Source organism: Lampetra planeri, chromosome 4 (genome assembly GCF_965212315.1).
Source record: "Lampetra planeri chromosome 4, kcLamPlan1.2.h2, whole genome shotgun sequence".
Lineage (NCBI taxonomy): Eukaryota > Metazoa > Chordata > Hyperoartia > Petromyzontiformes > Petromyzontidae > Lampetra > Lampetra planeri.
In genome coordinates, this window is record NC_136110.1 from 1,607,462 (window position 1) to 1,634,820 (window position 27,359).

General features: G+C 53.5%; 1 protein-coding gene across 2 annotated transcripts in view; it reads left to right on the plus strand.

The window, feature by feature from the left end:
* Positions 1-27,061, plus strand: part of LOC144717550 (slit homolog 2 protein-like) — a 240,246-nt gene extending 213,185 nt beyond the window's left edge. The window contains exons 28-37 of one of the 2 annotated variants that reach the window (XM_078592952.1): positions 2,070-2,209; positions 14,618-14,711; positions 15,745-15,882; positions 16,764-17,001; positions 17,381-17,511; positions 20,277-20,431; positions 21,176-21,482; positions 21,993-22,255; positions 23,053-23,156; positions 26,040-26,222. In XM_078592952.1, coding sequence (XP_078449078.1) covers positions 2,070-2,209; positions 14,618-14,711; positions 15,745-15,882; positions 16,764-17,001; positions 17,381-17,511; positions 20,277-20,431; positions 21,176-21,482; positions 21,993-22,255; positions 23,053-23,156; positions 26,040-26,132 — 1,663 coding nt within the window. In that variant the 3' untranslated portion in view covers positions 26,133-26,222. Of the gene's footprint in view, positions 1-2,069; positions 2,210-14,617; positions 14,712-15,744; positions 15,883-16,763; positions 17,002-17,380; positions 17,512-20,276; positions 20,432-21,175; positions 21,483-21,992; positions 22,256-23,052; positions 23,157-26,039 lie in introns of both variants that reach the window. The other variant, XM_078592951.1, reaches the window with a different exon arrangement.
* The last annotated feature ends 298 nt before the right edge of the window (positions 27,062-27,359 follow it).

Consider the following 27,359-nt stretch of genomic DNA (forward strand, 5'->3'; position numbering starts at 1 on the left):
CGGGCCAAAGAGGCCAAGTCCCCACGGTAGCCGAGCTCTGGGCACACTCGCACAAAAACAAACAAGAAACCGGACCACGTTTGTCATTAGCACAGCCTGCTCGTGGAAGAAGAAAAAAAACATATTAGTCGGTTGAGGTTTTGACCAATGGCTCTTGTTCAGAATATAAGACGGGGCAAGAGAGATTGGCCGTGTTATTGCTGGGGATCACACTCTACACTTGAGGCGCTTTAAACATTTTTGACGAGAGATCGATCACGATTCCCAGGCAGTTCTACAAACATATGTGAAGGAGCTCTCTTCATAGATTTACCACGTTTCTGGGAGGCTCAACTGGAACACGTGTCAACCCTGTCCACTCCTCACTAGCCACGACCCACACCCAACCACTATTCCTGCCCACACTGCGAATGGCACATTTGTTTTCTTCACACGTGCGAGTCTGATCTATAGTGCCCCATCTGCATATCACGTGAGCCTCATTTGAATATCGAGCATGGGGAACAGCCAAACCTGTTGTGCAGCTGCTTCTGGGCTGTTCCAGAGCCAGCAGAGAGCCCATTTGGTGGTGGTGGAAACAAGGCATTAACCTCTGGCCCCCGGCACGACCCCGGAATATTGACCCCAACGTCAGCACAGAACCCACCCATAACGCCAATTCTAACCGTAACCCAAACATGAACCCTCGCGATCATCTAAACGCAGCCTAGCCATAGCCCCATGCCTCGCCCTCCTGAGTCTTGCCAAACTTCCAAGTCAAATCGTGTCATGCACAATCGTACTTGTGGCCCCATAACCTTCACTTAGAACTTTGGAAGTGCCATCTAAGTACGCTCCTAACCCCACTCCTAACTCCTAACCCTAGCACCATGCACGGCACTGCATCTAACCCCGGGCTCAAAAGCAATCCCGATTATTTTTCTTCCCCCCCCCCCAGCCGCCAGTCGTAATCCTAACTCTTACACCAGCAGCTTTCTGTCTCCGGGTAATCCCCCTGCGATTTGTGAGTTCAGCGAGTAGGTGAGGGGGGCACCTATCGAGCACTGCTGCAAGGGCGGGCGCTCGCGCGCTTTAAATCTGGCAGCCGTGCGCGCAACAACGGGCTATCCATTCCCATTGTAATTTTTTTTTCACTCCTGGCTAAAACCTTTTTTTTATCGGCAGCGTCGCCCATCGCGGTAAAAACAAATTCCTCGCACGAAAAAAAAATCGACTTTGAAACCCGATAGCAATTGTATCGACTTGCACGTTTGTTGATGTTTACGGAAGAAGCCACTTGAAAGGTCCTCGACGGGGATCATCGGGGGGGGGGGGGGGGTGTTGATGCGCCGCCGATTGGCGGCGAGAGTGCCACTATGCTGGTGGCAGTGGAAGCAGCACCTGCCAAGTTAGGCCGGGTACCACGGTGGCGAGATGTTAACTGCCTCGTATACAGGAGGTCGTTGGTTCGATCCTCACCCTGACGTCTGTATTTTTGGAGTCTTCGTGTCTTTCTCACCGTGGTCACGTGGATTTTTCTCCGGGTCCCCCGGTTTTTCCCAGCACATTTCAAAGAATGCATTTAATTTTAAGCAGTATTTTACTGCTTTAAATGTCCACGTGATAATCCACTTCATTGAGCGATCATTTGTAGCCAGGTCGCTTCTGAAAAAGTTCAGTGGGCCTTACCTGACAAAATAGTTTAGTTTAAACTCCCCCCCCAAACCCACCACCTGCAGCTCTCCATCCCACCATGACCACTACCACCACCACTTCCGTATTACCATCACCACTATCATCATAATGATCACCGCCACCACCACCAGCATCAGCACTACAATTCTCATCGTCCCGACCACTGATATGCCACCACCATCACCGCCACCGCTATTATCACCACCAACACCACCACCACCACAACCGCCACCGCTACAACAACCACCACCTAAAGCATCACCAATGCCACCACAGCCACTATTATCACCACTTTTATCATCATCATCGCGACCGCCACCACTACCACCACCGCCTCCGCCACTCCCCGCAGACTCCCCCTCCTCCGCCCTGACCCGCTTGCCCTCTGCTGCCAGGTGCGCTTGTGCCGACGGCTTTGAGGGAGACCGGTGCGAGGTGAACATCGACGACTGCGAAGACAACGACTGTGAGAACAACTCCACCTGTGTGGACGGCATCAACAACTACACCTGCCTGTGCACGCACGAGTACACAGGTGAGCGTGGGGTGGGGGGGCGGAGGGGGAGAGTGGAGTGACGAGACGTGAATGCGATTGTGCGCGCTAACAATCCCGTGCGAGGGACACAGCAAAGACAAAGTTCCCCCGTGTAGCCTTGACTGACTGTCGGGACAAGTGCTGTCAGCGAGCATCCAGACGTACGCGCACACGGGCGGTGACGTGTTTCGTCGCTTGCTGCAGAGGTTCGCAATGCAATTAATACTGCGCTGGTGTGGTGTTGGCTGTAAAACAAATACCACGCGCCGTGCGCTTTGCGCGCAGTGGGACGTTCAAAGAGCCACGCGACGTCACTCGCGAAGGGCAGGCCACTGCGTGTGCCGGCGTCGGAGTCCAAACATGGCAAAATTTATAAATTAAGCGGCAAATTACCCATTGGTAATCTCCGTAGCAACGCAAATGTGGCAGGACCCTCCTTTAAAAAGAGTCGCGAGACTCGGTGAGGCTTTTGTGCGTAAACACGTGAAATAAAAAAACAACATGTAAATACACACACACCTATCACACGCGTAAATACATATACTCACACGTAATTATAGATTCTACACACGTAACATGTATAAAATACATGCGTAAGCACCCTAATGCTGACACAAAAAATACTTAAGCCGTGGAACAAGAACACAGTTGCACTCACACTGGGAGGTGCAGCCCAATGCAATTGCATACATTGCGGGGAGCTTCAGACATGCGGATTGTATCGTCGGTAATTTAAAAATCAAATCAAATCAGGTCGACAAGCTTTGCCGCAAACACACACATCACTCGGTCCACGGGCATCGGCACAATGACGTGAGTTGGCAACTCGTCGCTAGCAGACTCAATTTTATTATTTTAAAAACGAAACTATTTTTTATTTTACCAGGTAAGGCCCACTGAGCTATATAGCTATTTTTCAGAAGTGACCTGACCATCACAAATGATGGCGCAACGGAAGTGTCTTACGTGGAAATTTAAAGCAACCAAATACTGTAAACGCATTTTTCTAATCGTCGGAGGGAAAAAACACAGGACCCAGAGAAAAATCCACGTGACTACGGAGAGAGAGACACGCAAGCTCCAAATATACAGGCATTCGGGTCGGAATCGAACCCACGACCTCCTACATACCAAGCAAGGCAGTTAACATCTCGCCACCACGGCGGTATGGGACGCATGGTGTCTGCGGGAAGGAGGTGGGCGATGTCGTGTTATGGCCAGCGCTCGTGACCCCCGCGACCGCATGAAAGGACGTGACGTTTTAATGCGCTTACGGAATGCCAATTAGCCCTCGCTCTCGTGCCTCGCGGTCAAGACGGGGCCGGCATCTTGAGCCGCGTCGAGATTTTCCCGAGCGTGTGAGCAGGAGGGACTTGTTTCCCCTGATCCCTTCGGCGTGAGTTGCGAGCGGGGGCTAGTGGCGGGGTGCGGTGGGTGGGTGTCATTCGTGATAGCTGAGATTATCGGCATCATTTTTTTAAATCATTTAAATTGTTGCGATTGTGCAATTGGCGCTATGGCACGAATAGTCTATTCGGAACTTTTACGAAAGGGTGGATAGAGAATGACCTGTGGAATAATATACGGTGGAACTAATTAGTAGATCCCTTTTAAGTTTTATTCTCAACTCAGGAGCGCATTTTCCCATGCACCGTGTTAGAGAATCGTCCGTCGCCTGGCAGTAAATCCAATACATGTTTTTTTTATTCTCAATGCTGGAATTTTGCCAGACAAAGTGAAAAAACTCATTTAATGTGAGACACATGTCTTTTTTACAGTCACCATCGGTGACCAGGCTGAGACCGACCATCAACGCACTTGAGAACCCGGTTTAAAGACAAGGAGCCGAAACATGGATCCCAATCCAGGCTCAGTTTTTCCTCTGTACACGTCCGGTTAGCGCGGTTGGCTACGTGCGGTGCGAAAGAAGTTCAACGCACGTACGTGCGTAACACCGAGCCACCCGTTCACCTCGCGTTTTACAGCTTTCGTTTAGTCAGCGTTCGACACCTTATTCTGGAAACGAGGTGGACCCCTTGCTGGGCTGTTATGACGAAACGCATTAGCAGCTTGTTTAGCGAGTCGCTCCTGTTCGCCCGACGCTTATTTACGCGCCGATGTATTAACCTTCAGATTTATGCGGGGGGGTGGGGGGGGTAGTAGTGGATTTCGCATTTTTTTTCTCTCCCCTCTCTTTTCACGCGTGAAAAAAAACATCGTTTTCCTCACGTCCGAAATCGTCGCGCTGGGCTTGCACCTGCCATGGTTTCCGAGCGGGACGTAAAACATTTTTTTATTGTGAGGTAACAAAAAAATCTTCACGGGACTTCCCCCCCCCCCCCGCGTGGATTTGGCGGCTTGCGCCATTCCGTTTAGCCTCGAGGCTGTGCGAGCAAAAGGTGCTCCAAGTGGGCACCAGGGGTGGGCGAATGTTTAGCCAAAACACACAGTTTAACAAAACACAACAATTAAAATGTTTCTTTTTAGAACCTTTCCACTGCACGCAGCTGTTTTGAGTGCGGCCGTTTGCGAGTCTAAAGACGTTTGTAATGCAAAAAATGCGCGCGCCCCGAATGCGTGCGCGCGGGTATTTGTTTAGAATATTATACACAAGACGTAACCTCATTATCGTATCGGATTGGCTTTAAAGAAGTCTCAGGGCGGCTTAACCGTTGCTCGAATGTATTTTAGATATCAAATGAGGGGACTGTCAAACGAGTGTATCTTGAGAAAGCGTAATTATGGCAAATTTAGCGCAGATTCATGAAATTTCATGCCTTGGTTGTCAGGTGCCACGGCACATTGCGCACCATTCCCATACTGCCAGGAACCGCCGCCGGGAGGAGGCGTTCGCTCTCACGCTCTCTCTCCCCACCCGCTCTCTCCACCCGCTCTCTCCCCACCCGCTCCCTCTCTCACGCTCTTTCTCCACCCGCTCTCTCCCCACCCGCTCTCTCCCCACCCGCTCTCTCTCCACCCGCTCTCTCCCCACCCGCTCTCTCCCACCCGCTCTCTCTCCACCCGATCTCTCCCCACCCGCTCTCTCCCCACCCGCTCTCTCCCCACCTGCTCTCTCCCTCCCGCTCTCTCTCCACCCGCTCTCTCCCCACCCGCTCTCTCCCTCCCGCTCTCTCTCCACCCGCTCTCTCCCCACCCGCTCTCTCCCTCCCGCTCTCTCTCCCTCCCGCTCTCTCTCCACCCGCTCTCTCCCTCCCGCTCTCTCTCCACCCGCTCTCTCCCCACCCGCTCTCTCTCCCACCCGCTCTCTCTCCACCCGCTCTCTCCCCACCCGCTCTCTCCCCACCCGCTCTCTCTCCACCCGCTCTCTCCCCACCCGCTCTCTCTCCACCCGCTCTCTCCCCACCCGCTTTCTCCCCACCCGCTCTCTCTCCCCACCCGCTCTCTCTCCCACCCGCTCTCTCTCCCACCCGCTCTCTCTCCACCCGCTCTCTCTCCACCCGCTCTCTCCCCACCCGCTTTCTCCCCACCCGCTCTCTCTCCCCACCCGCTCTCTCTCCCACCCGCTCTCTCTCCCACCCGCTCTCTCTCCACCCGCTCTCTCTCCACCCGCTCTCTCCCCACCCGCTCTCTCCCCACCCGCTCTCTCTCCACCCGCTCTCTCCCCACCCGCTCTCTCTCCACCCGCTCTCTCTCCACGCGCTCTCTCCCCACCCGCTCTCTCTCCCCACCCGCTCTCTCTCCACCCGCTCTCTCTCCACCCGCTCTCTCTCCACCCGCTCTCTCTCCCACCCGCTCTCTCTCCACCCGCTCTCTCCCCACCCGCTCTCTCTCCACCCGCTCTCTCTCCACCCGCTCTCTCTCCACCCGCTCTCTCTCCACCCGCTCTCTCTCCCACCCGCTCTCTCTCCACCCGCTCTCTCCTCACCCGCTCTCTCTCCACCCGCTCTCTCTCCACCCGCTCTCTCTCCACCCGCTCTCTCTCCATCCGCTCTCTCCACACCCGCTCTCTCTCCACCCGCTCTCTCCCCACCCGCTCTCTCTCCCCACCCGCTCTCTCCCCACCCGCTCTCTCCCCACCCGCTCTCTCCCCACCCGCTCTCTCTCCACCCGCTCTCTCCCCACCCGCTCTCTCCCACCCGCTCTCTCTCCACCCGATCTCTCCCCACCCGCTCTCTCCCCACCCGCTCTCTCCCCACCCGCTCTCTCCCTCCCGCTCTCTCCCTCCCGCTCTCTCTCCACCCGCTCTCTCCCTCCCGCTCTCTCTCCACCCGCTCTCTCCCCACCCGCTCTCTCTCCCACCCGCTCTCTCTCCACCCGCTCTCTCCCCACCCGCTCTCTCCCCACCCGCTCTCTCTCCACCCGCTCTCTCCCCACCCGCTCTCTCCCCACCCGCTCTCTCTCCCACCCGCTCTCTCTCCCACCCGCTCTCTCTCCACCCGCTCTCTCTCCACCCGCTCTCTCTCCACCCGCTCTCTCCCCACCCGCTCTCTCCCCACCCGCTCTCTCTCCACCCGCTCTCTCCCCACCCGCTCTCTCTCCACCCGCTCTCTCTCCATCCGCTCTCTCCCCACCCGCTCTCTCTCCACGCGCTCTCTCCCCACCCGCTCTCTCTCCCCACCCGCTCTCTCTCCACCCGCTCTCTCTCCACCCGCTCTCTCTCCACCCGCTCTCTCTCCCACCCGCTCTCTCTCCACCCGCTCTCTCCCCACCCGCTCTCTCTCCACCCGCTCTCTCTCCACCCGCTCTCTCTCCACCCGCTCTCTCTCCACCCGCTCTCTCTCCCACCCGCTCTCTCTCCACCCGCTCTCTCCTCACCCGCTCTCTCTCCACCCGCTTTCTCTCCACCCGCTCTCTCTCCACCCGCTCTCTCTCCACCCGCTCTCTCTCTATCCGCTCTCTCCCCACCCGCTCTCTCTCCACCCGCTCTCTCCCCACCCGCTCTCTCTCCCCACCCGCTCTCTCTCCCCACCCGCTCTCTCTCCACCCGCTCTCTCTCCACCCGCTCTCTCTCCCTCCCGCTCTCTCTCCACCCGCTCTCTCCCCACCCGCTCTCTCTCCACCCGTTCTCTCTCCCACCCGCTCTCTCTCCACCCGCTCTCTCCCCACCCGCTCTCTCTCCACCCGTTCTCTCTCCACCCGCTCTCTCCCCACCCGCTCTCTCCCCACCCGCTCTCTCTCCACCCGCTCTCTCCCTCCCGCTCTCTCTCCACCCGCTCTCTCCCCACCCGCTCTCTCTCCACCCGTTCTCTCTCCACCCGCTCTCTCTCCACTCGCTCTCTCTCCCACCCGCTCTCTCTCCACCCGCTCTCTCCCCACCCGCTCTCTCTCCACCCGCTCTCTCCCTTCCGCTCTCTCTCCCACCCGCTCTCTCCCCACCCGCTCTCTCCCTCCCGCTCTCTCTCCACCCGCTCTCTCTCCACCCGCTCTCTCTCAACCCGTTCTCTCTCCACCCGCTCTCTCTCCACTCGCTCTCTCTCCCACCCGCTCTCTCTCCACCCGCTCTCTTCCCACCCGCTCTCTCTCCACCCGTTCTCTCTCCACCCGCTCTCTCTCCACTCGCTCGCCTGCCCACCCACTCTCCCACTCGGCTGCCCGCTCTCTCCCACTCGCCCACTCTCTCCCACTCGGCCGCCCGCTCTCTCTCCTACCCGCTCACTCGCCCACCCGCTAACTCACTCACGCACGATTGCTGGCTGCTCAGCTGTATCAACACAATCGTTGTGCATGGGCTATTGGACTATTGGACTCGCATGCGCGCCGTCTGTGCTGCCGCTGCTTCCGCGCACACGCACGCACGCACAGCCCACGGCGCATGCAGCGCACGTGGGGGGGCCGCATCGCGCTCCAAGATGTTTCTGTTCATCCGCGTTCCGCGCTCCTATTTCTAGACCTAACAGCTGTCGGTTCACGATAATATTTGTTTTACGGTCAAAGGTGCCTTCGCCGCCAAGTGCGTAAATTTATTGATGCATTAAACCGGATTGGAGCTCCCTTAGAAACGTCGATCCGCATTTTTACGCTACCCCTCTAGAAACGGTTAATGGCAGTGATTTTTTAAACAAACATGAGAAGTGTAAAGTTTTTTGTGCTTATAACTTGGCCAAACCCCCCCCCCCTCCATTTAGATGTTTTTGTAACCTTTTTTTAATCAGGAGATGAAATAAACTGCACTGAGGTGCCTGAAATGGCATTGCCTCTTTTGCAAAGGCGATGTTTTAAAAACACTTAAAATATAGACAAAAAAATGTGCGATTCATACAATGCAGCGTGAATAAGGCAGGAAAAAGAAAAAGCTTAAATATATTAAATTAGAAATCTATAAAACGTGCAATATAACTTTAGGAATTAGAAAGTTACCAAATCAAGCAAGTAGAGGAAATAGTAGAACATTGTACAAATTGTGGGATAGAAATAACCCACTGGCTGTGGTCATCGGGAAACCTTAAAGCAAACAGAGCCAATCAAAACATTTACAGACGTTGACACGGAGCTTGGGCATGGTCGGGGATACATTCACTCTGTACCTCGTAAATTTAGTGACGTTTGCTACGTTGCCACGAGAAAAAGTCGTCCCCAACGGTCCCTGAATCCTGCTGCTTGAACTGCATGAGGCGGCCAGCATGGCCGGCGCTGCATCCAGAGCTGCTGCCTTGAACTGTGCAAGTTCGATTCCCGACCACAGTTAAGATCTGCTGCCAAGTGATATCTGAAGCGGTCTCTAAAATCCTCCCTTCATCAGCAGCTACTGCCCAGATTGCCAAAGTATCGTCAAAGAATAACCGCCCGTGACTGACACCACGTGGGGGCTTCTCCATCCAGCAGTGGATTGACGTGGGTGTGAATCATTATCATGATTATGATGAAGTATACGATGTAGACGCACATCATTACCGCACGCGTCATCGTTCATCTTTTCTCCGTGCAGTCACGATCCCTCTGCTGCTGTGCGTCGCTGACGCGGCTGACGCGGTGCACGCCGTGGTGGTTTGCGTGTTGCGTAAGCGTCGCGGATTCCTACGCACGTGATTCTGCGCTAAATGTAGTGGTTGTTTTCCTTCTTTATCCCAAGCCAGCCAGGACGTGCGATCGCCGCGAGTGGAACGTACAAAAGCTCGTAAAATGTATTTAGACCAGGTGAGGGCTCACTGAGACGACAACACATGTCTTTTTAAAATATTTTTTCGCGAAGGGAGAGACATGGTGGGGGTGGGGGGGGGGTGGACAAATGCATGGAGGATTGCCGGTGCTGAGACACCGAGGGAATCGATCTGACCACGGTGGAGATCGTAACCCCGTGTATGGCACAAAGCTCTCGTCGCGTTCATCATCTCCCCGTGACCTCCCCGGTGAACCCAAATCACGTGCAGATTAAAAAATGCGTCCCGCGTTTGCCATTGGCGCTGCATCAAAACGTAAGAAATGCGTGCGTTGGCCAACAGTTTTGGCAGTGGCGTTTTACATTGTGTCTCGTTAATTAGCAGAGTAAGGGTAGCCAGCCAGCCGGGCTGCTAGCTGTCAATTTGCAATTGGATTTTGCATATTTTCAAAAAATTAATTTTTCCTCCGATTTGGTCCAACAAGTTTTGGGGCAACCCTGAGATGAATTTGGCCTGGCTTTCAATAGGGTGAGTCCCTTATAGCAACGCCACTAAAGTCCCATTCATATTGCGTCATCTTCGCGGCGAGAGGGAGTGCATTTCAGGCGGACGGACGGACAGCGCCAACGCATTATTGCCTTCAACCTGGGCTGAAAAGCGTTCATAAAAGAGATACACCTCCACCTCCCCTCCCCAACCCCCTCGCCCCGCTCCCAACTCATCGGCTCATCACGGGAACGGAACAGGGGCCTCGGGAGGGCCTGGCGTGGCGAAGCGGCCGGTCAGCGGTGAGACGGGTGGGGTTGAGCGGAGGTTGCCGGCGCATTAGCGGGTGTCAGCAGGTGCTTGCCTCCCACGTGAGTGCCCAGCCACGCCAGAGCTTAATTGGCTAAGCCTGAGTGATGAAATCCTGGCAGGGGGGCCTCGCCGTTTCAGCCCCTCCCTCCCTACCTCAATGGCTTCCTTGTCCAAAACACGGGGGGGCCGAGTTGCCGATGGCGGGAGGGAGGGGGCGGCGGTGGTCGTTGGCAAGCCCAGGGATTTGAGCGAGAGTAACGGCGGGAGGTGGAACAGAGTGGTAGGGGGGGGGAACGAGCTGGTGTGGAGAGGACGTTGGTGGGTGGTGGGACGGGGGGGGGGCAGCAGAAATTGCGAAGAAATTGGAAGGGGGTGGGATGGGGGGGGAGCAGGGAGGGACGGTGCGGAGTGGGGTCCTCCGCCCCTGAGTCTCGGCACATTTTCCCGGCGCGTGGCCTCGCTGCTCTTGCTATACCCACTGAGTACCATTTAGTCGCCACTGCTCCGGCAGCCCGTTCTAATTTGACATTTATTTTTCTTTCGGGTTCTCAATCCTTACGGTGAGACCATCTTGACCCGCGGCCCTGTTTTTTGTAACGGAAAGCGGCAGAAATAATTCGGGCAGCCTGCGCGCTTCGCACGCACGCACGCACACACAAAGACAAAGATCCCCCATGTAGCCTTTAACAGACTGTTGGTACAAGGGCTGTTAGTGTGCACCTCTGAAGGCTATTACCACTTTCCGAGTGGTGATGTTTACACATGACGCCAGGTGAGACTTAGCCGGCCCAGTGGAGGTCCAGGACCGGTTTAGATAATTGTCACTGTTGGTGGTCGTGAGCGGGAATCCAACTCGGGTTGACGGTTTTGCAGCACAGAGTGCTAACCACTACACCACCACACATGCACACACGCGCACAGAGACGCACACACACACCCACACACACGCGCGCACACACACAGGAGCACAACCACTCCAGGCATCTGCAATCTCACTGCAATTGCTCTAAACGTCTTGCCTTGCTGTTTATTGTTTGTGTCTCTCTCCCCGCTGCAAACGGCAGACATAAATGAGGTGGAGGAAGGTCAGTGTGCCGCCGTCGTGTTTCCGTGCGATGTGGATGTTAAACGCGAGTTTTGTATTCGAAGGGACACAAATAAGAAATTGTCATTGTTGCTCCAGCTGAAAGCATGGAGTTGCTGCGCCGTGCGCCCTGCATGCGCGTTGTCACAGGATCCGTGTGCTGTGTACGACCATGTGCATGTGTGTGTATATGCGTGTGCGCACTTGCCCCAAAAGTCGGTTAAGGCTATACGGGGGATCTTTTTCTTTGGTGTATGCATGCACGTGTATGTGTGTGTACGTGTGTGCATGTTGCACGCATGCTGTGCCATGTTTGTGTGTTTGTAAACTTGGCATGTGCACACACACGCCAGGTTATAAAAGGTGAATTCTTTAATTTGCACCTCCGTTTAACACGGTTGGGTACATACGTTGTGAAAGAAGTTCAACGTGCATACCATGCGTACGTATGTACGTACAAATAAACGAATCGATCCCCGAATCAAATTTGCAACCCTGGATTGTGCGAATTCGTCGAATCGCTCCGTGGGCGAATCTTTACAGCCCCAACCGACGGCGCGCTCGCCTTAAACGTAATCCCTCCCACGTCCATCACCGCGTCTAATCCTCCTTCCCCATGATCCCTCTGGGTGAGCAATAAGCTCGAGTAAACAGGGGAGACCGGCGAGGTGGCGTGGCGGTCAGCGAGTGCCCTCACCGTCTTGGCAGCTTCACGAGAGTTCAAATCCCGGTCGTAGATCGACTTGGGTCCTCCCCCCCCCCCATCATCCCTCCGAGGAGGGACGCTAAAGAAATTAAGCGGCGCTCCATGAGGAAACCATCAGCGGCTGGTTCGACAGATCGACTCACTCGCCCCACCGTGGCAATGGGACGTTTGTACCACATTTTCAAAGGGGGCTATTGACCAATTGAAATGGAGCACCGCCTTGACCTTGCTCACTTGAGCCGGCACGGCCGCGAGCCCTCTCCCCGTGGGAGCATCTTCCGCGGCGTGGCACGTGAGGGCTGCATCACCTTCCCTCGAGGCACGTGCGAGGAGTTGTCGCCGCTTGTCGTCGTTTTTTATTTGGTCGCTCGCTAGCTCGCCACAGTGGGGGGGGGGGCGCTTTTTCTTCACTGCGATGTGGTGCTCACAGGTGCAGCCCGTCGCTTGCCACGTGGCAGGCCTCCCCTGTCGATATTTTGTACCCACAACTCCTACCCCCGCCCCTCCCCCCCCCAAAATGATTTACAGTTCGTGTCATTCTCAATTTGTGGGGTCGTTGAGGCATCACGTCTCCGCAGTTCCACGGGTATTTGGTTTACACTATGAGATCTCTTTTACCAGTGGCAAAATATAATGGTAGGTTTTTACCCTTTTAACTGTTACAAAACTGACACCTTTATTATTATCCTTATCAGAGTTGATTCTTTTTGTTTGCTTTATTGACTACTTGTGTTGTGGTCATTGCAAACATGATGCCTTGAATAAAGGTGTCAGTTTTGTACCAGTTAAAAGGGTAAAAACCTACCATTAGGGTATTTGGTTATTTTGTCGAGGACGCCCCATTGCGTAATCATTTGTATTTTGTTTCACGTGCTTGTTGTGAGCGATCGTCGTTTATTCGGAGGCAGAGAGACAACCCCGTTAATCGGCGTGCCGTGCACCGTGTTTAAGTGGCGGGTAAGCTCTCTCTGTTCGTATATTTGCTGAGCGGACGTGGTTGGTGGGAACTGCACTCTGGTGGCACGCTTCAACTGTAATGTTTATTACAGCCAGACGTGTGCAGCTTACTAAGGCCCTGCACTGTGGCACCGTCAGATTAATGTGTTTGCTTTACGGACCTCTTTAAATATTTTTTTTATGAGGCACCAGAAAAATTAAAACGTTTTAAAAAGATAAACACACTCGTGTCAGCGCCGCTTAGAACCCACCAAAAATGAAAAACTCCCAAAAACCCTCACTAAGAATTTTTCAAAAAAATGTGTAATCTGATGCTAGGCCGACTTGTTCTCCCTTGCGCTGTCTGTCCGTGTCTGTCTCTCTCTCTCTGTGTAATTGTGAGGCAAAATAACTCGGAGCAATGTGCGCAGCTGCCAAGGTGCAAGGGTCTATTACGATCTTTGACCCCGAACACCTAAACTGCAGCTGTGGCAGCGCTGCCGTGGCGGCTATGAGAGTGTAAACTCAAAGTGTAAACTTGGGATGGAGAAGGTACGAGCCACGTCCCAGCACCCCAGTGTGACTCGTCTCTTCTCACACATCTGACCGCCAGTGAGACGGCGACGTCACTGGGCCTCTGGCATACAAGTGCCGCCCTCCCCCCCCACGCCTCGCAAATCTAAAGCTCGCTGGATTTTATTTCGTGGTCCAGTTGCTTTCTCCGTACGTTTGCTTAAGGGTTTTTTTTCAGACGGCCGTGGAGTGAGGTTTTACAGATTTTTTGGTTTGCGTTCTATCATCGCAGAAGTTTTTCGTCGGACTTGGCTTTGTTTTTGTTCCAAGCCTTGCTGACGAAAATGATTAAATGGATTTTTGTAAAATGGAGAGAAAGAAAATAATTGTGCCAGCTATATCAAAGGGCTTATTCAGTACCGGGTCACTAGCACAGCTGCGTTTTTTGTTGTTGCGGTATGCTGGAAGCATGCCCTGGAATACTTTATTGTTTTAAGACTACATCTGTGTGACTTTACAAGTGTAAAGGCACACAGATGGGTGCAATGGCACAGCAGTGGTGGAAAATGTAATATATCTGAACCTTGCCTGGGCTTCCCTTAGATCAAGACGGCCAAATAATGAGTACCCGGCTCATCAGCATTGGCAGCTGGGGTGTGCATGGTGCTGGCCACGCTGCCGCTCCTCCTGTACTCATTGGAGTTGTTTGGCAGGCGTGTAACCATTAATCTATTCGGCGATTTAAATCGGTCTTAATGCTCACGATACGTGCATCGAATCATGTGTGTATGTGTCCGCATGTAAGCAGCAAAGATTGACAACAAGTACAATTCGTACGCAAATGTTACCGTTGCTCTCATGGCCACGACATACGAAACAAACCCTCGTCAGCGACAATTTAAGTATAAAGGAGGCAGAACAAACGAGACCAAAGAGAATTGACTATTCTATTCTGACCCCAGAATTCGTGCCAAATTATGGGAGAGTAGAGGTTGAACCTGTCATTTCATAATCAATAGGCGCTCGCTAACAACAGTCGCCCCAACAGTCTACAGCAACTAAACTTGGCCTTGGCGTGTTAGCGTGTGCGCGCGCGTGTGTGCGTGCGGGTGTGTGTGTGTGCGTGCGGGTGTGTGTGTGCGCACGCGTGTGTGTGCGCATGTGTGTGTGTGCGTGCGGGTGTGTGTGTGTGCGTGCGGGTGTGTGTGTGCGCGTGTGTGTGCGCGTGTGTGTGTGTGTGTGCGTGCATGCGTGAGTTTGCACGGCTTTACCTCAGTTCTCACCTCGCCTTTGTCTCCCTCCTGACGTTGCAGGTGACCTCTGTGAAGACCGCGTGAACTTCTGCACGCCCGACTTGAACCCGTGCCAGCACGACTCCAAGTGCATCATGACACTTAAGGGATACAAGTGAGTGTTAGTGTGGGTGCCATGTCTTTGTGTGTGTGTTTGGAAGCTGTAGCGTAGCGGTTGGCGGACCGCACTACGAACCCAGCGACCCGCGTTCGATTCCCACTTTTGACCAGTATCAGTGATGCGTATCTTAACTGGTCCAGGGCCTCCTCTAAGTCGACTCGACCATAACGGTGTACCTGGTGTGGTGTGTAAAACATCAGCATTGGAGAGACGAAGCCGGCCAGGCGTGGTACTGGCCACCCACCCCCTCGTGCGATGTGCTGGTCTTAATAGGTGCTCGCTAACAGAGCTTGCCCCAACAGTCAGTTCGGGGCTGTGTGGCAGTTCTGCTTTCTAGCGGGGGGCCATGAACCCCCAGCGCTATCATCCGTGGCTACAATCGTGGCCACAGTAGGTCGGATCTGATCCAGAGCAAGCGGTCCCACGACCCCACGCCACCGTAAATTCATTATCTGTGACCCCGGCAGAGGTTTCAGGGAGGCCCCTAATGCTAAACTAATTGGTGATTTATACGAAACTGACTGCACGGGTGCCTTTGGGGGGTTCGCTCTGTGCATGTCAGGATGTTCCGTCATCTCCGCAGCTGAAAAGTTGCACTGTTGGGATTTCCCATTCAGTGACTTATGTTTTGCAATTAGCGATTTGTGTTTATTGATTTGCATTTTCGTTTAACCGTTTGTCATGAGCCGCGATTCGTGGTTTGCGGATTGGGATCCAGCATCGTGTGACGTTGCGTTCTAAAGTTCGCAAATTTGCATTTGACGTTTTTTTGTCACGCACTCGCTTAGCAGTTTTGCGGCATATTGTGCACTTCCCGTATATAAAGATCTCTCCACTGGTACGTGCTCGTTTTGCACGCACCATGCACCGGTCGGCACGGCAACGTCCGACGTTTCCCCCTCCGCCGCACTGCGGCAGCTTCCACCGTGAAACGTTGGACGCCTTTCGCAACCTCCCCCCCCCACCTTTTATTGAAATCTCATCCTCGTGATTCTACCCGCCCCCTCCCCCGGCCTCGCCACTCGAGGTGCGAGTGCGCCCCGGGCTACGTGGGCGACCACTGCGAGGTCGACTACGACGACTGCCAGGGCAGCAAGTGCCAGAACGGTGCTCCCTGCGTGGACGCCGTCAACGGCTACACCTGCAACTGCCCGCAAGCCTACAGGTGTGCCACGGCGTGTCTCTTCATCATCACGGTGCCTCGGAGATGTTAACTACCTCGTCTGGTCTACAGGAGGTTGTGGGTTCGATCCTGACCCTGACGCCTGCTGTATATTTGGAGTTTGAGTGTTCTCTCTCTCTCTCTCCCCGTGGTCGTGTGGATTAGTCTCCGGGTCCTCCGGTTTTTCCCTCCACAGTTATAGTATTTGGCCATTGTTATAAATGTCCACGTGGATAAGCCACTTCGTTTGGCTATCTCTTGTGGCCAGGTCACATGTAAAAAAGAGCTATATAGATCAGTGGGCCTTACCTGGTAAATAAAAAAAATAGTTTTCCTGGTTTTAGTTTGAGTTTGAATGCCCAGACTCCTCTTCTCGACGGGGCCCTGTGTTGCGACGTACAGTCTGCTTCCTTTTAAAGCCACGGATTGCTTGCCGTCGGGCGTGGGAAGAGTTTGCTATGACAGTTCATGAGCGCCGGCTTTCTCGACTGCCCCAGACTCCATCTTCCTCATAGCCCAGCGGGTTTAGCAGTTTGACAGTCCTCAATGTATACTAGCTGTATTACTGCCAGCGCGTGACACCTGAAGCATGATCGTTTAGTTTGTTTGCTCTCCCCCCGCACCTCCGACTAGCACGCTTGGCTACGTACGGCGTGAAATAAGTTCAACGTACACGAACACGCTTGGTAAAAGCACTTTGGGTGCCGCGAGACGCTCTATAAATAACGACGACGATTTAAACGTTTCTCTCTGAACACCGCCGCACTCCCTCCTCTCTGCCCCTTCCCCTGTGCCCCCCCCCCCCACGCCCCCCACCCCACCCCCCCGATAACCCCCCTCACGCCCCCCCCCCCACTTGCCGTCGTCCGGCACTGCCTCCCCAGCGGCCTGTTCTGCGAGGTGCCCCCGATGGTGCTGCCCCGCGCCAGCGTGTGCCTGCAGCACGACTGCCAGAACGGCGCCGAGTGCATCGAGCAGCACGCGTCGCCCGTGTGCCAGTGCCTGCCGGGCTTCGAGGGCGAGCGCTGCGAGAAGCTCGTGGGCGTCAACTTCGTGCAGCGCGACGCCTACCTGCAGCTGCCCTCGCCGCGCAACCGCCTGCACACCAACATCAGCCTGCAGGTGAGGCGGGGGCGGCGAGCGGGCGGGCGCCGATGAGGCCGCCGCGGTACGGACGACGGCGCGGACTCGTTGTCCGACAACGACGTATCGTGTTTGCGTGTGACGCCGGTGTACTGCACGTGGGAGTTTGCCGGCCAAGAAGAACGAATGCTGTAGTTAGGTGCGTGGTGTTTGAGGAGGAGGAAGGTGGAAGGGCTGAGGTTGCTCCTTTTAGCGCTTCCCCCTTATGCTGTTCCCGAGCTCCACAAAACGTCCTTCGCCATAGCGGCGTAGTGACATCACTTGCATTAAAGTATCAAAGCATAATGTTCTACGAAATGTCATCACTAAAATCACGTTTCCCGTCCCTGCCCCACTGCCCCACTCCCCCTCTGCTCAGGTGGCGACGGATGAGGATAACGGGATGCTGCTGTACAACGGGGAGGGGGACCACGTGGCCGTGGAGCTGTACAGGGGCCGCGTGCGAGTCACCTACGACGGAGGCAGCTCCCCCACCAGCACGCTGTACAGGTGAGGGTGATGGTGTCCAGGTGAGGGCAGGGGCGGGCAGGCAGGGCGGGGACGTTGGAGGTTTGTGGCAGCCCTCAGAAGAAACGGTAGCGGTGATCGCAGCAGACGGCGCTCGTCTGCTCGAGGAAAGAGAAACGGCTCGCAGAGAGGGAGGGGGGGGGGGGGGCGGCGGACGGGTTCTGGCTCACCGTCAAGCCAGATTATGATTTTTGAACACGTGGCCACGTTTAGTCACGTAGCGCTGCATTACATCAAACTCCGTGCAGGATACAAAATATTCAGTTTAGAAATTACTGCCTACGTCTGGCCCCCCCTGCCACCCCCCCCCCCCCCCACATGGCTCTCCGCGTAAAGAAGCACGGGAGACGAGACGCACGCACGCTCTGAGTTAAACTGAGAGGCAGAAGGAGGAGCGCGTGGATCAGGGAACAAACGCAAATCAGAGAGAGAGAGAAAGACGTCGTATTGACTGGAGAGGGAGAGTAATGATGGCTTGGGCAGCATCCACCACGAGAGGGACTGATGGCCACTGGGCGGGACTGATGCGTTAGCCAAAGGAAAAAGGAGAGAATTCGCCAAAGAGGGCGACCATCGCAGAGATGGAGCGACGAGATCGGTTCATGTGCAGGAATGAGGCGGATCGTCGTAGCATCCGAGGAACGTAAGGGAAGCAGCAGCATGGGGAGCCCTCCATCCAGCAGTGGATAAACCATGGCTCGTGGTGATGACGAATGCGAGCATTGCATGCGATGTAAGGACATTCTCTGATTATTTATATATATATATAAAAGCCACGCAAATTACAAGGGCCGAACATGTGTTAATAAGATTTTAGCAATTTCCATCTGCACACCACTTAGAACATTGCATGCGGGGCATTTATCTTTTTTAATTCAAATTCCCCAATCTCACCGGGTAGAGCTTTTTTGTGCGACGTACCAACCGGCTGCTGCCGTGTGTCGCCCCCGCCGAGCGAGCCACACCAGGGCACTCCTCTTACATTCACTTCAAAGGGCCCTTTCATTTATGCCCTGCCATTTTTGTAATGGAGCTTCTTTTCGTGGCCATCAGAATTCTCGGTCGGATTGTTAGATCTCATTTAAGCACCCCCCCCCCCCCCCCGCGTTTTAAGTCTGGAATTTGCATACTCATTGATTTCATTGTAATCTTTACGTAGATATATATATAGATAGATGGATGGCCCTTTATACTAAACTAAACTATTTTTTTACTTTACCAGGCAAGGTGCAACGAGATATACAGCTCTTTTTCAGAAGCGACCGGGTCACAAATGATAGCTCAAAGAAGTGGTGTATCACGTGGACATTTATAGCAGCCAAATACTCCAAACGCATGTTGATTTTTAATGTGGAGGGAAAACCGGAGGACCCGGAGAAAAATCCACGTGGCCACCGGGAGAATCAAACCCACGACCTCCTGTATACCAGGCAAAGTAGTTAACATCTCCTAGCCACCATGATGATTATGAGAAAGAGACCCGCAAACTCCCAATGTACAATAGGCGTCAAAGGTCAGGATCGAACCCACCATATCAGGCGAGGTAGTTTTATATTCCCTAGCCACCGTGATGAAGATGATGAGAGACATGCAAACTCAAAATATACAGAAGTCAGGGTTGGGATCGAACCCACGATGCCCTGCATTCCAGGCAAGTTAGTTAACATCTCACTACTGTGTAACCCAGCCATGGTGAAGTATGGTCAAACACACCCCCTTACCAGCCTAGTGGGTGGAGATCTCCATCCAGCAAGGGCTGAAATAAATAACACTTGAAAACTGGAAATCTCATTTTTAGGGGAGACGTAGGATTAAACAATTACAGAAAAACTACATCACTCAAACGCTTTGATTTTCTGTGGATGTACAAAAAACAAATAATAAACATTAGAGTCATTGTGGAGAACATAAGTAACTAAATAAATAAGGAGACAATATTCCTCCGTCAGTACGTCTCTCCATGTATTTTTTCTTTACCCAACCCAGTATGTGAGCATGTATATTTGTACATTATATAAGTTATGTTTTACTATGTAATTTTGCGTCAAACTAGGACACATATCTTAAAGAGAGGGCCCTTGCCTGTAATATTGGCAGTTCACCAGCATGAATTCAAGCAAGGCTGTCTCTGCTGATGAGACACCGTGTCAAAACTAACCCAGAGTTTGCTGGTTATGGATCAGTGCCATTGACATCATACACTTCCAGAAAGCCGTAGGGTTATTGAGTTGGATAAAAAAAAGCTTATTTTTGTGTGGAGACAGATACGTGGAGACATTGTCTGCTTAGATAATTTAAAGTTTTAAATAAACTTGTATAGATGTCTCTCTACGCTTAAATATAAACTCTAAGACTTACATGAAGATACCAGCTCTTAAATTAACTTCCATAGAGTGCCATTGATTTATGTACAATCCCATTACATTAATCGAGACCCTTATGCGCTATCTAGCCAGGGAGAGCCCAGGAGACCATTGAGGGATCTCAGGATTAGTTCTCTCATATCCACTTTCACGGACCGTTGTCAAACACGGGGTTATAACCACTTCACCGGGAAAGTTCCTAAATAATTTTTCGTCTTTTCAGACGAACATGTGTTGAACTTATTTCGCACCGTTCATAGCCAACCGTGCGAATTGGAGGTTCAGAGAGCTCAATGGGGACCAAATCGCGTGAAAGCAAAAAAGTATTGCACCGTCAAAAGCACGCGAGAGTGAGCGCGGCTGAACTGTCTCGTGCCGTCCCAGCCTGGAGACAATAAACGACGGGCAGTTCCACACGGTGGAGCTGGTGACGCTGGATCAGAGCCTGAAGCTGTCGGTGGACGGAGGAGTCCCCAAGAGCATCCCCGGGGCCAGCAAGCCGTCGCCCATCGCCATGCACAGCCCCCTCTACCTGGGCGGTGAGCTTTCGCTGCGTCGGTAGCGCCGTCACGGCCAGCCTCCACGCGACGGCGCGGTGGCGGCGTCATAGTTGCGTTGGTCCCCTGTTGGGATCAACGCTTTGACAAAGGGGCTTATCGATCCGAACCATCGTACAGCATCATCGCCATCGTTGTTATCGGCCCATGACCTTTCCTCGTGGCTCCACGATGCCACGATCTCTTCTGGCTCCTGCACACGAGCGGTTTTCCTCGCTCCATCTCCGTGGCGATCGTGCTCTTCGGGGGAGCGTTAACACCTCTGGGTGCCCATTCCATTACTGGTTTTGTCCATTGCCCATGTTGCGCACTGGATAATCCGAAATTGTAATGAAGTTACTTTAAGCACGAATAATCATAGAATGAAATAACCTGAATTTCTGTTTGTGTGACTTCACACCTCTCTTGCTTACACACTCGCACTCACATGCACACACACGCTCATACACACCCACCCACTCACACACCCACCCACCTACCCACACACTCGCACACACCCACTCACTCACACACACCCACCCACTCACACACCCACCCACCCACACACCCACCCACTCACATACCCACCCACACATACACACCCACCCACCCACCCACACACTCACACACACCCACTCACACACCCACCCACCTACCCACACACTCGCACACTCACCCACACACTCACCCACTCACACACACACCCACCCACCCACACATTCGTACACCCATTCACACTCACAACAGGCATGCCCAACGACATCGCGGTGGCGGCCCTCATGCAGTCGGCGGTGCACAACGGCACCGGCAGCTTCCGCGGCTGCCTGCGCCGCCTCTACATCAACAGCGAGCTGCAGGACCTGGGCGAGGGGCGCGCCGGGGGCAGCGGGGGCGGCGTGCTGCCCGGCTGCCAGGCGTGCCAGCGTGCCGCCTGCCAGCACGGCACGTGCCGCCCGTCCGAGGCGCACCCGCTGGGCTACGTGTGCGACTGCCAGCCCGGCTGGGCGAGCGAGCGGTGCGACCGGCGCGTGTCGGAGCCCTGCGCGGGACACAAGTGAGAGTTCCCGTCACTGCCCCCCCGTCCGTCTGTCCGTGCGCTCGTTCCGTCCATCCAAGTGTGTCTGTGTCCGTCCAGCTGCCTGTCTGTTCTCGCCGTTTTGTCCATCTGCTGATTGTTTCAGATCCCTTTGCAGGGGTTACCCGCAGATCAATAAATTAAAATATAAACAGACGCAATGCTGATTGGGCTAGCCCACGGAACGATCTGGTCATTAGATGTGATTATCGTTCTCACTAACTTACCAGTGGGCGAACTGAAACAGCAATAACTGGCACGTAGTTCTACGCTTGTACACTACGTGCCAATATAAGTCATTTGGCTATGTCGGGTGGTGGAGGGTTACACAACGAACACATTTGACCTGATCACGTGTACGGCCTCACCCCACACACACACACAACAACAAAAACAATCCTCAATCACAACTCTGCCTTCTTGAGACAGACATTAACTCTGCCCCCCCCGCCCCCATCTCCGCACACCTCTCGGCACGCGGACACACAGGTGCGTGCACGGGACGTGCGTGCCCACCGACACGCACTCCTACAGCTGCCGCTGCGAGCCGGGCTACTCCGGAGTCCTGTGCTCGCAGCCCGACCCCGAAGAGGGCGGCGTCGTCGTCGTCGCCGGGGTCGGGGTGGCGGGGGACGAGCTGCACAACCCGTGCCGCGCGCTGCGCTGCAAGCACGGCCGCTGCCGTCTCTCCCCGCCCGGCAAGCCGGTCTGCGAGTGCGCCAGCGGCTACACGGGCGAGCACTGCGACCGAGGTACGCGCCGCCGTCGGCCGGATCCGCGGTGCGGCCGTGCCGTGCTTGACGTGTAACTCGTACGGCGGGGGGGAGGGGGTGGGGGGGGGTGTGAGGAGGGGGTGGGGTTTGGTTAATGTTCTTATGAGTTCACTTTTTTTTTTAAATCGTCCGCATGGAAAAAAATGCACAAATGCTTGCGGGAGTGTTGTTTGCAGCATGCGTCTGCGTGAGTGTGACTGCATGTGTGTGAATACGTGAGTCGCAACTGGGGCGACAAAGGCGGCCGGGCGTGGCGCTGCAACCCACCCCCCTCCTGTTGCCGTGCTGGCCTTCATAGGTGCTCACCAACAGCACTTGCCCCAACAGTCTGTTAAGGCTACGCGGGGGATCTTTGTTTGTGCTGGTGCGCATGTGTGTGTTCGTTTTGGAAAACGGCCGCTGTGGTCAGCGCACTGAAATAGTTGGCTCTTCTCGTTGTCGCTACGTTATGTAAGGCACAACTGTTGTTCGTTTATTGCAATAATAGTTTCAGGGTATTTTTCTTAACAACAAAGGGTAACCCGTGGAACTTTTTGCGTGCCTGGTTTGCGATGGGCTCCATCTGATCAGACAAAACCCTCTTGGATTTGCTGGGGGCATTCGCTGTGCTTGACTCAATTCCACCTTTATTTGCATGGAAGCCTCTGATTGTCTGTCTCTCTGTTTTGTTTCTGTTTGTTTGTTTTTGTTGTTATTTCTTTTGTTCTCCCCCCTGTTTTGTTTATACGTGTTTCCTTGCACTGTTATTTTGTTGTCTACGCCTCTCCTTCCTGAAGCCAAAGTGAATAAGAGCCAGGCTAACAGCACGGACGGTCTCTCTGCCGCTAACGCCACCGCTAGCGCTAGGCCTGACACTAACCGTAGCTCTGCCTCCCTACAGGTGAGATGGGGTGGAGGGGGCCGCGGCAGCGTCGGTCGCAAAAGCTCGCGACGGTTTCCCATCACTGTAGGCAGAATAAGAAACGGATGACAAAAAAATTAGATAATCGACACCGAACTTGTTCCGCCACTCAAAACGAGCGTTTGGGCTCAGCTCGTTTCCATCAGCGGGGGCTCTAAACCAGCGGTGGAATTTCCATATTCTCATGGCCGAGTGCAGTCTCGCCATAGGAGAACCGATTGTCGACTTTAAACAAAGTGGTGTATACATATTTATCGGCCCCAGGGGAAACAATGATTGGATGAGGTTACCACCGACCTGGATGTTTGAACGGTGTCTTACCGGCTCGATATTAACCACATTTCAAATGCGTTCCCGTTAACCCCTTCTCTTACGCTCCGTTTGTCGCTTCTTTCGTGGCTGTATTCGTGTATCTTCTGAGACACGGTCAGCTCGGAATGTTGAGCTGGGAACTAAGATTGTGCTCGCGTTTGGAATCGACCTTAATCGAATCCTTACGCTCGCCGTGTGTTTTCTTTTTGACCTGTGGAAACCGTCGTCAGTTTTTGCTGCAAGCGTCTCACTTTTAACATTTGAACTCTGTCCACTAACAGCATAAATCTCTAACCCCCCCTCCCCCCGGATGTGTTTTCCCCGATTCTCTTTCGCCCCCACTGCTTGCGTAGGTTTCATTCTCCCCTTTAACGCTAACGCACGCTAGTGGTGTTAGACCCTACCGTTGAGTCGGAGGCCGGCATGTTTCACGAAATGCATGATTTATTTCAAAAGTAGCAGGAGCTCATATTCCCTTGAGCGAGCCAGCGCACATTCATTTTTCATGCCGTGATGTCACACTGCATCGTGAACTTTCTGAAAGGTCAACAATGTATTAATTTTAATTTGCATATTTTTAACTGAAGCGTTTTCATGCTAGCTCTGAAGTGACCCTTTGCAGGAATTAAAAGCTCAAATTCTAAAGCCGCTCTTGTAAAATTGGGTGGGGAATTGACAACGAGAAGGGAGCGATGGCAAGGCGCGGGGGCATGCTGACCTCTTGACCTTGATTGCAAAAGCACGTCATGGTCTGTGAAATAAATAAATGTCAGGGACCATGCAGTGATGAGTCATGGAAGTGGCCAACCATCCCAGTTGAAGGGTCCTCTCGATGAAGTCTTGAGACTCAATGAGGCTTTCCTGGAAAGGTTAATGACGATAACACATGATGACATGCAGTATGTTCAAGTCACATATCCTCAAATGTCAACTGTTTTTTTGTATTAATCTCATATAAATTTGGGTTACCCAGGTCTCCAATGCAAAGCTCAGTAGGATCTCAACGTGTCCATTACTGGGCATACCAATGGCACCGAGTTGGATTTAAATAGAATAGTAATCCAATGGAATAGTAATCCAATGGAATTGTAATCCAAAGAGGGCTCATTGCCTGACACATTGGACTGTCACACAAAGGGTGTTTTAATAACTAAGAGACTAATGAGACATATGTTATTTTTCAGAGAACATTTCTTAGCATCATTATCAAGACAGACTCTATTTCTGACCCTAGTCAACCCCACTAAACACACACAGACACACACACCCGCACACACGTGTCCCATTGTTCCCTGGAGCTTCGTATGGCCAGCAGCACAATTTTCCTTTTCCTAGTCTTTAAAGCTACGATGATGTCACCACTGCTTTCACAGCCTCATCACTATCGACTGCCTGCCACGTAGGGGCTTCTCTCAGAGGTCTGCGCAGATGAGTCCCAAGGGGCAGGGCTCTCTGGGCTGGATTATCGAATAATCCACTGAATAAATTAATTTCCTACGACCACACTTAATCTCTATGACCGCTAACATGTGCTTCAACTATATTATGAACTCAACTATTATTATTTTTGCAGGTAAGGCCCACACTGAGCTATATAGTTATTTTTCAGAAGCGACCTGGCCACAGATGATAACTCAACAAAGCAGCTTATCACGTGTTAATGTATAGCAGCCCAATACTCAAGAATATGTTAATTCTAAATTTGGAGGGTAAAACAGGACACGGAGAAAAAAATCCACACGACCACGGACAGAGAGAAACGTAAACTCCAAATTATACAGCAACCGTCAGGGTTGGGATCAAACCCACGACCTCCCGTATACCAGGCGAGGTAGTTAACATCTCGCCACAGTGGCGCCCAGTAGCCCAAATTCCTCATTCGTGTGGCTTTCGAGTGACACTGAGCTTGGCTTCCCGTCTCAGAGTTGTGGGCATTTATGTCCATGAAGCATTGTGTGCATTATCAATTACATTATAACTTTTAATTACGACTCGCCTCTCGTAAAAAAAATCAGCCTTTCAATATGCGTGACCTTGACTGGAGTGAAAGCGGCAAATCTCCTCCTACTTCTGTCATCATCATAAACATGCTTACGCTCTGATTTATGGCTTTCCATCCATTTTGTGAATGTTGACATGCTTCATACTGTCGTAACTGTAATACATTTTCATTATGTAATACACTTCAGTGGTATGTACACCCCTAGAGGACAAACACGTGAATAACAGCTCTGTGCTCTTCTAAAGTGCAGTCGTGCAAGGGTGCCACTATGTTTGATCGTGCGATACATCTGCCATCTAGTGGTAAGATCTGGAAAGAAAAAAGATGCACTTGAGTATCACGGCGGCTATCAGAGCCATGCCCAATTTCTGTACGACAAACGTTACAGAACTATTTGAAGTCCCTTCACTTATTCAAACTCACTCCTACATTCCGTTACGATCCAGCGTGAACGAGCCCTTCTCATTCGCCATTTGCGGTCGCGCTCCCTCGACCTCCCCCCTCACCCGCCGCCGCTCTCTCCCTATCTTTCACCGTCACCTCCGCAGAGAGCCCTTGCAAGGAGGAGCGAGTCCGAGACTACATCCAGAAGCAGCGGGGCTACGCAGCCTGCCGCTCCGAGCGCAAGGTCGGGCGAATAGAGTGCCGCGGGGCTTGCACGGGTGCCACCGGCGGCGCGCGCTGCTGCAGCGCGCTGCGCGTCAAGCGCCAGAAGTACGCGTTCCACTGCTCCGACGGCTCCTCCTTCCTCGACGAGGTCGAGAGGGTCCTCAAGTGCGGCTGCGCGCCGTGCGGGGCGTAGGTGCCAGGCGCCGGGCGATCCACGCGTGCCCCCCCCCACCCGCCCCCCCCCCCCCCTCGTTCGTCATCGCCGCCACCGCCTCCCCTGCTTCCCCTCGACTCCCACATCCCCCACCGGCACCGTGCGTCACCCACCACCCGCCCGGTGGCCTGGCTGCCGCCACCGATCTGACCCCCGTGACCCCACGTGTGACCCAGCTGTACCGGAGCAGAGAAGTCCGGTCGAGATTGCGACGCCCGTCCGCGGGTCCGTCCGTCCGTCCTCCTGGGAGCCCGGCGATGCCACGCACGCCCCCACCACCAACCCCCCCCCCCGCCCCCCAACGGGAGCCACGGGGAGGATCTGCCGTCGCCGGTCACCGTAAAAAAAAAAGTTTTTGTCGTGCTGTTCCTCGTCGTCAGCCTCGTCCCTGCGCCTCCCCGCACCCGACCACCCTGCCTCTCGAACCCTTCCTTCGTCGTTTGTGTCATAGAAATATATATTTTAAATTGTATTGTGAGATTATTTTTTAAGGACTTGTTCTCAGTATGGTAGTCGCATAGCAAAAAAACAAACGGGAGCAGCAGCAGTGGCGGCGGCGGCGGTAAAGAGGAGTGCTGTGACGACGACCCTGGAGACAGAAGGCAGTGAAATTGTGAGCCAGCAGGTGTTTCCTCGACATGTCAAATATAAGTTTAACGGTTGGCTATAACAATAATATTAATAACATTAATAATAATAACACGGTTAAGAGTACGAAGAAGAAAGGAATAAATGCTTGGAAATGTTCATACATTTTTTTCGTAATTTTTTTGGTTTGCCCCCGCCCGCCCGCCCGCCCGCGCGCCTGCCCCACCAACCCCGTTCCTCCTGCTTCAAGATGTCGTCGTTTCGTGACGTCCTTTCACATCGAAGTGTTTTGGCGTTTTGAGCATCTCGGGCCCTGGGGGCATGCGTATCGGAGGGGGGGGGGGGGAATGTGTGCCGCCGTTGTCCTTGAGTCGCGTGTGCTGTAGTTTCTTTCCTCGATGTCGGCCCGACCGCCGTGCGCTGTTTTGCTGCTGCTGCCTCGCTGGCGGTGAGGACA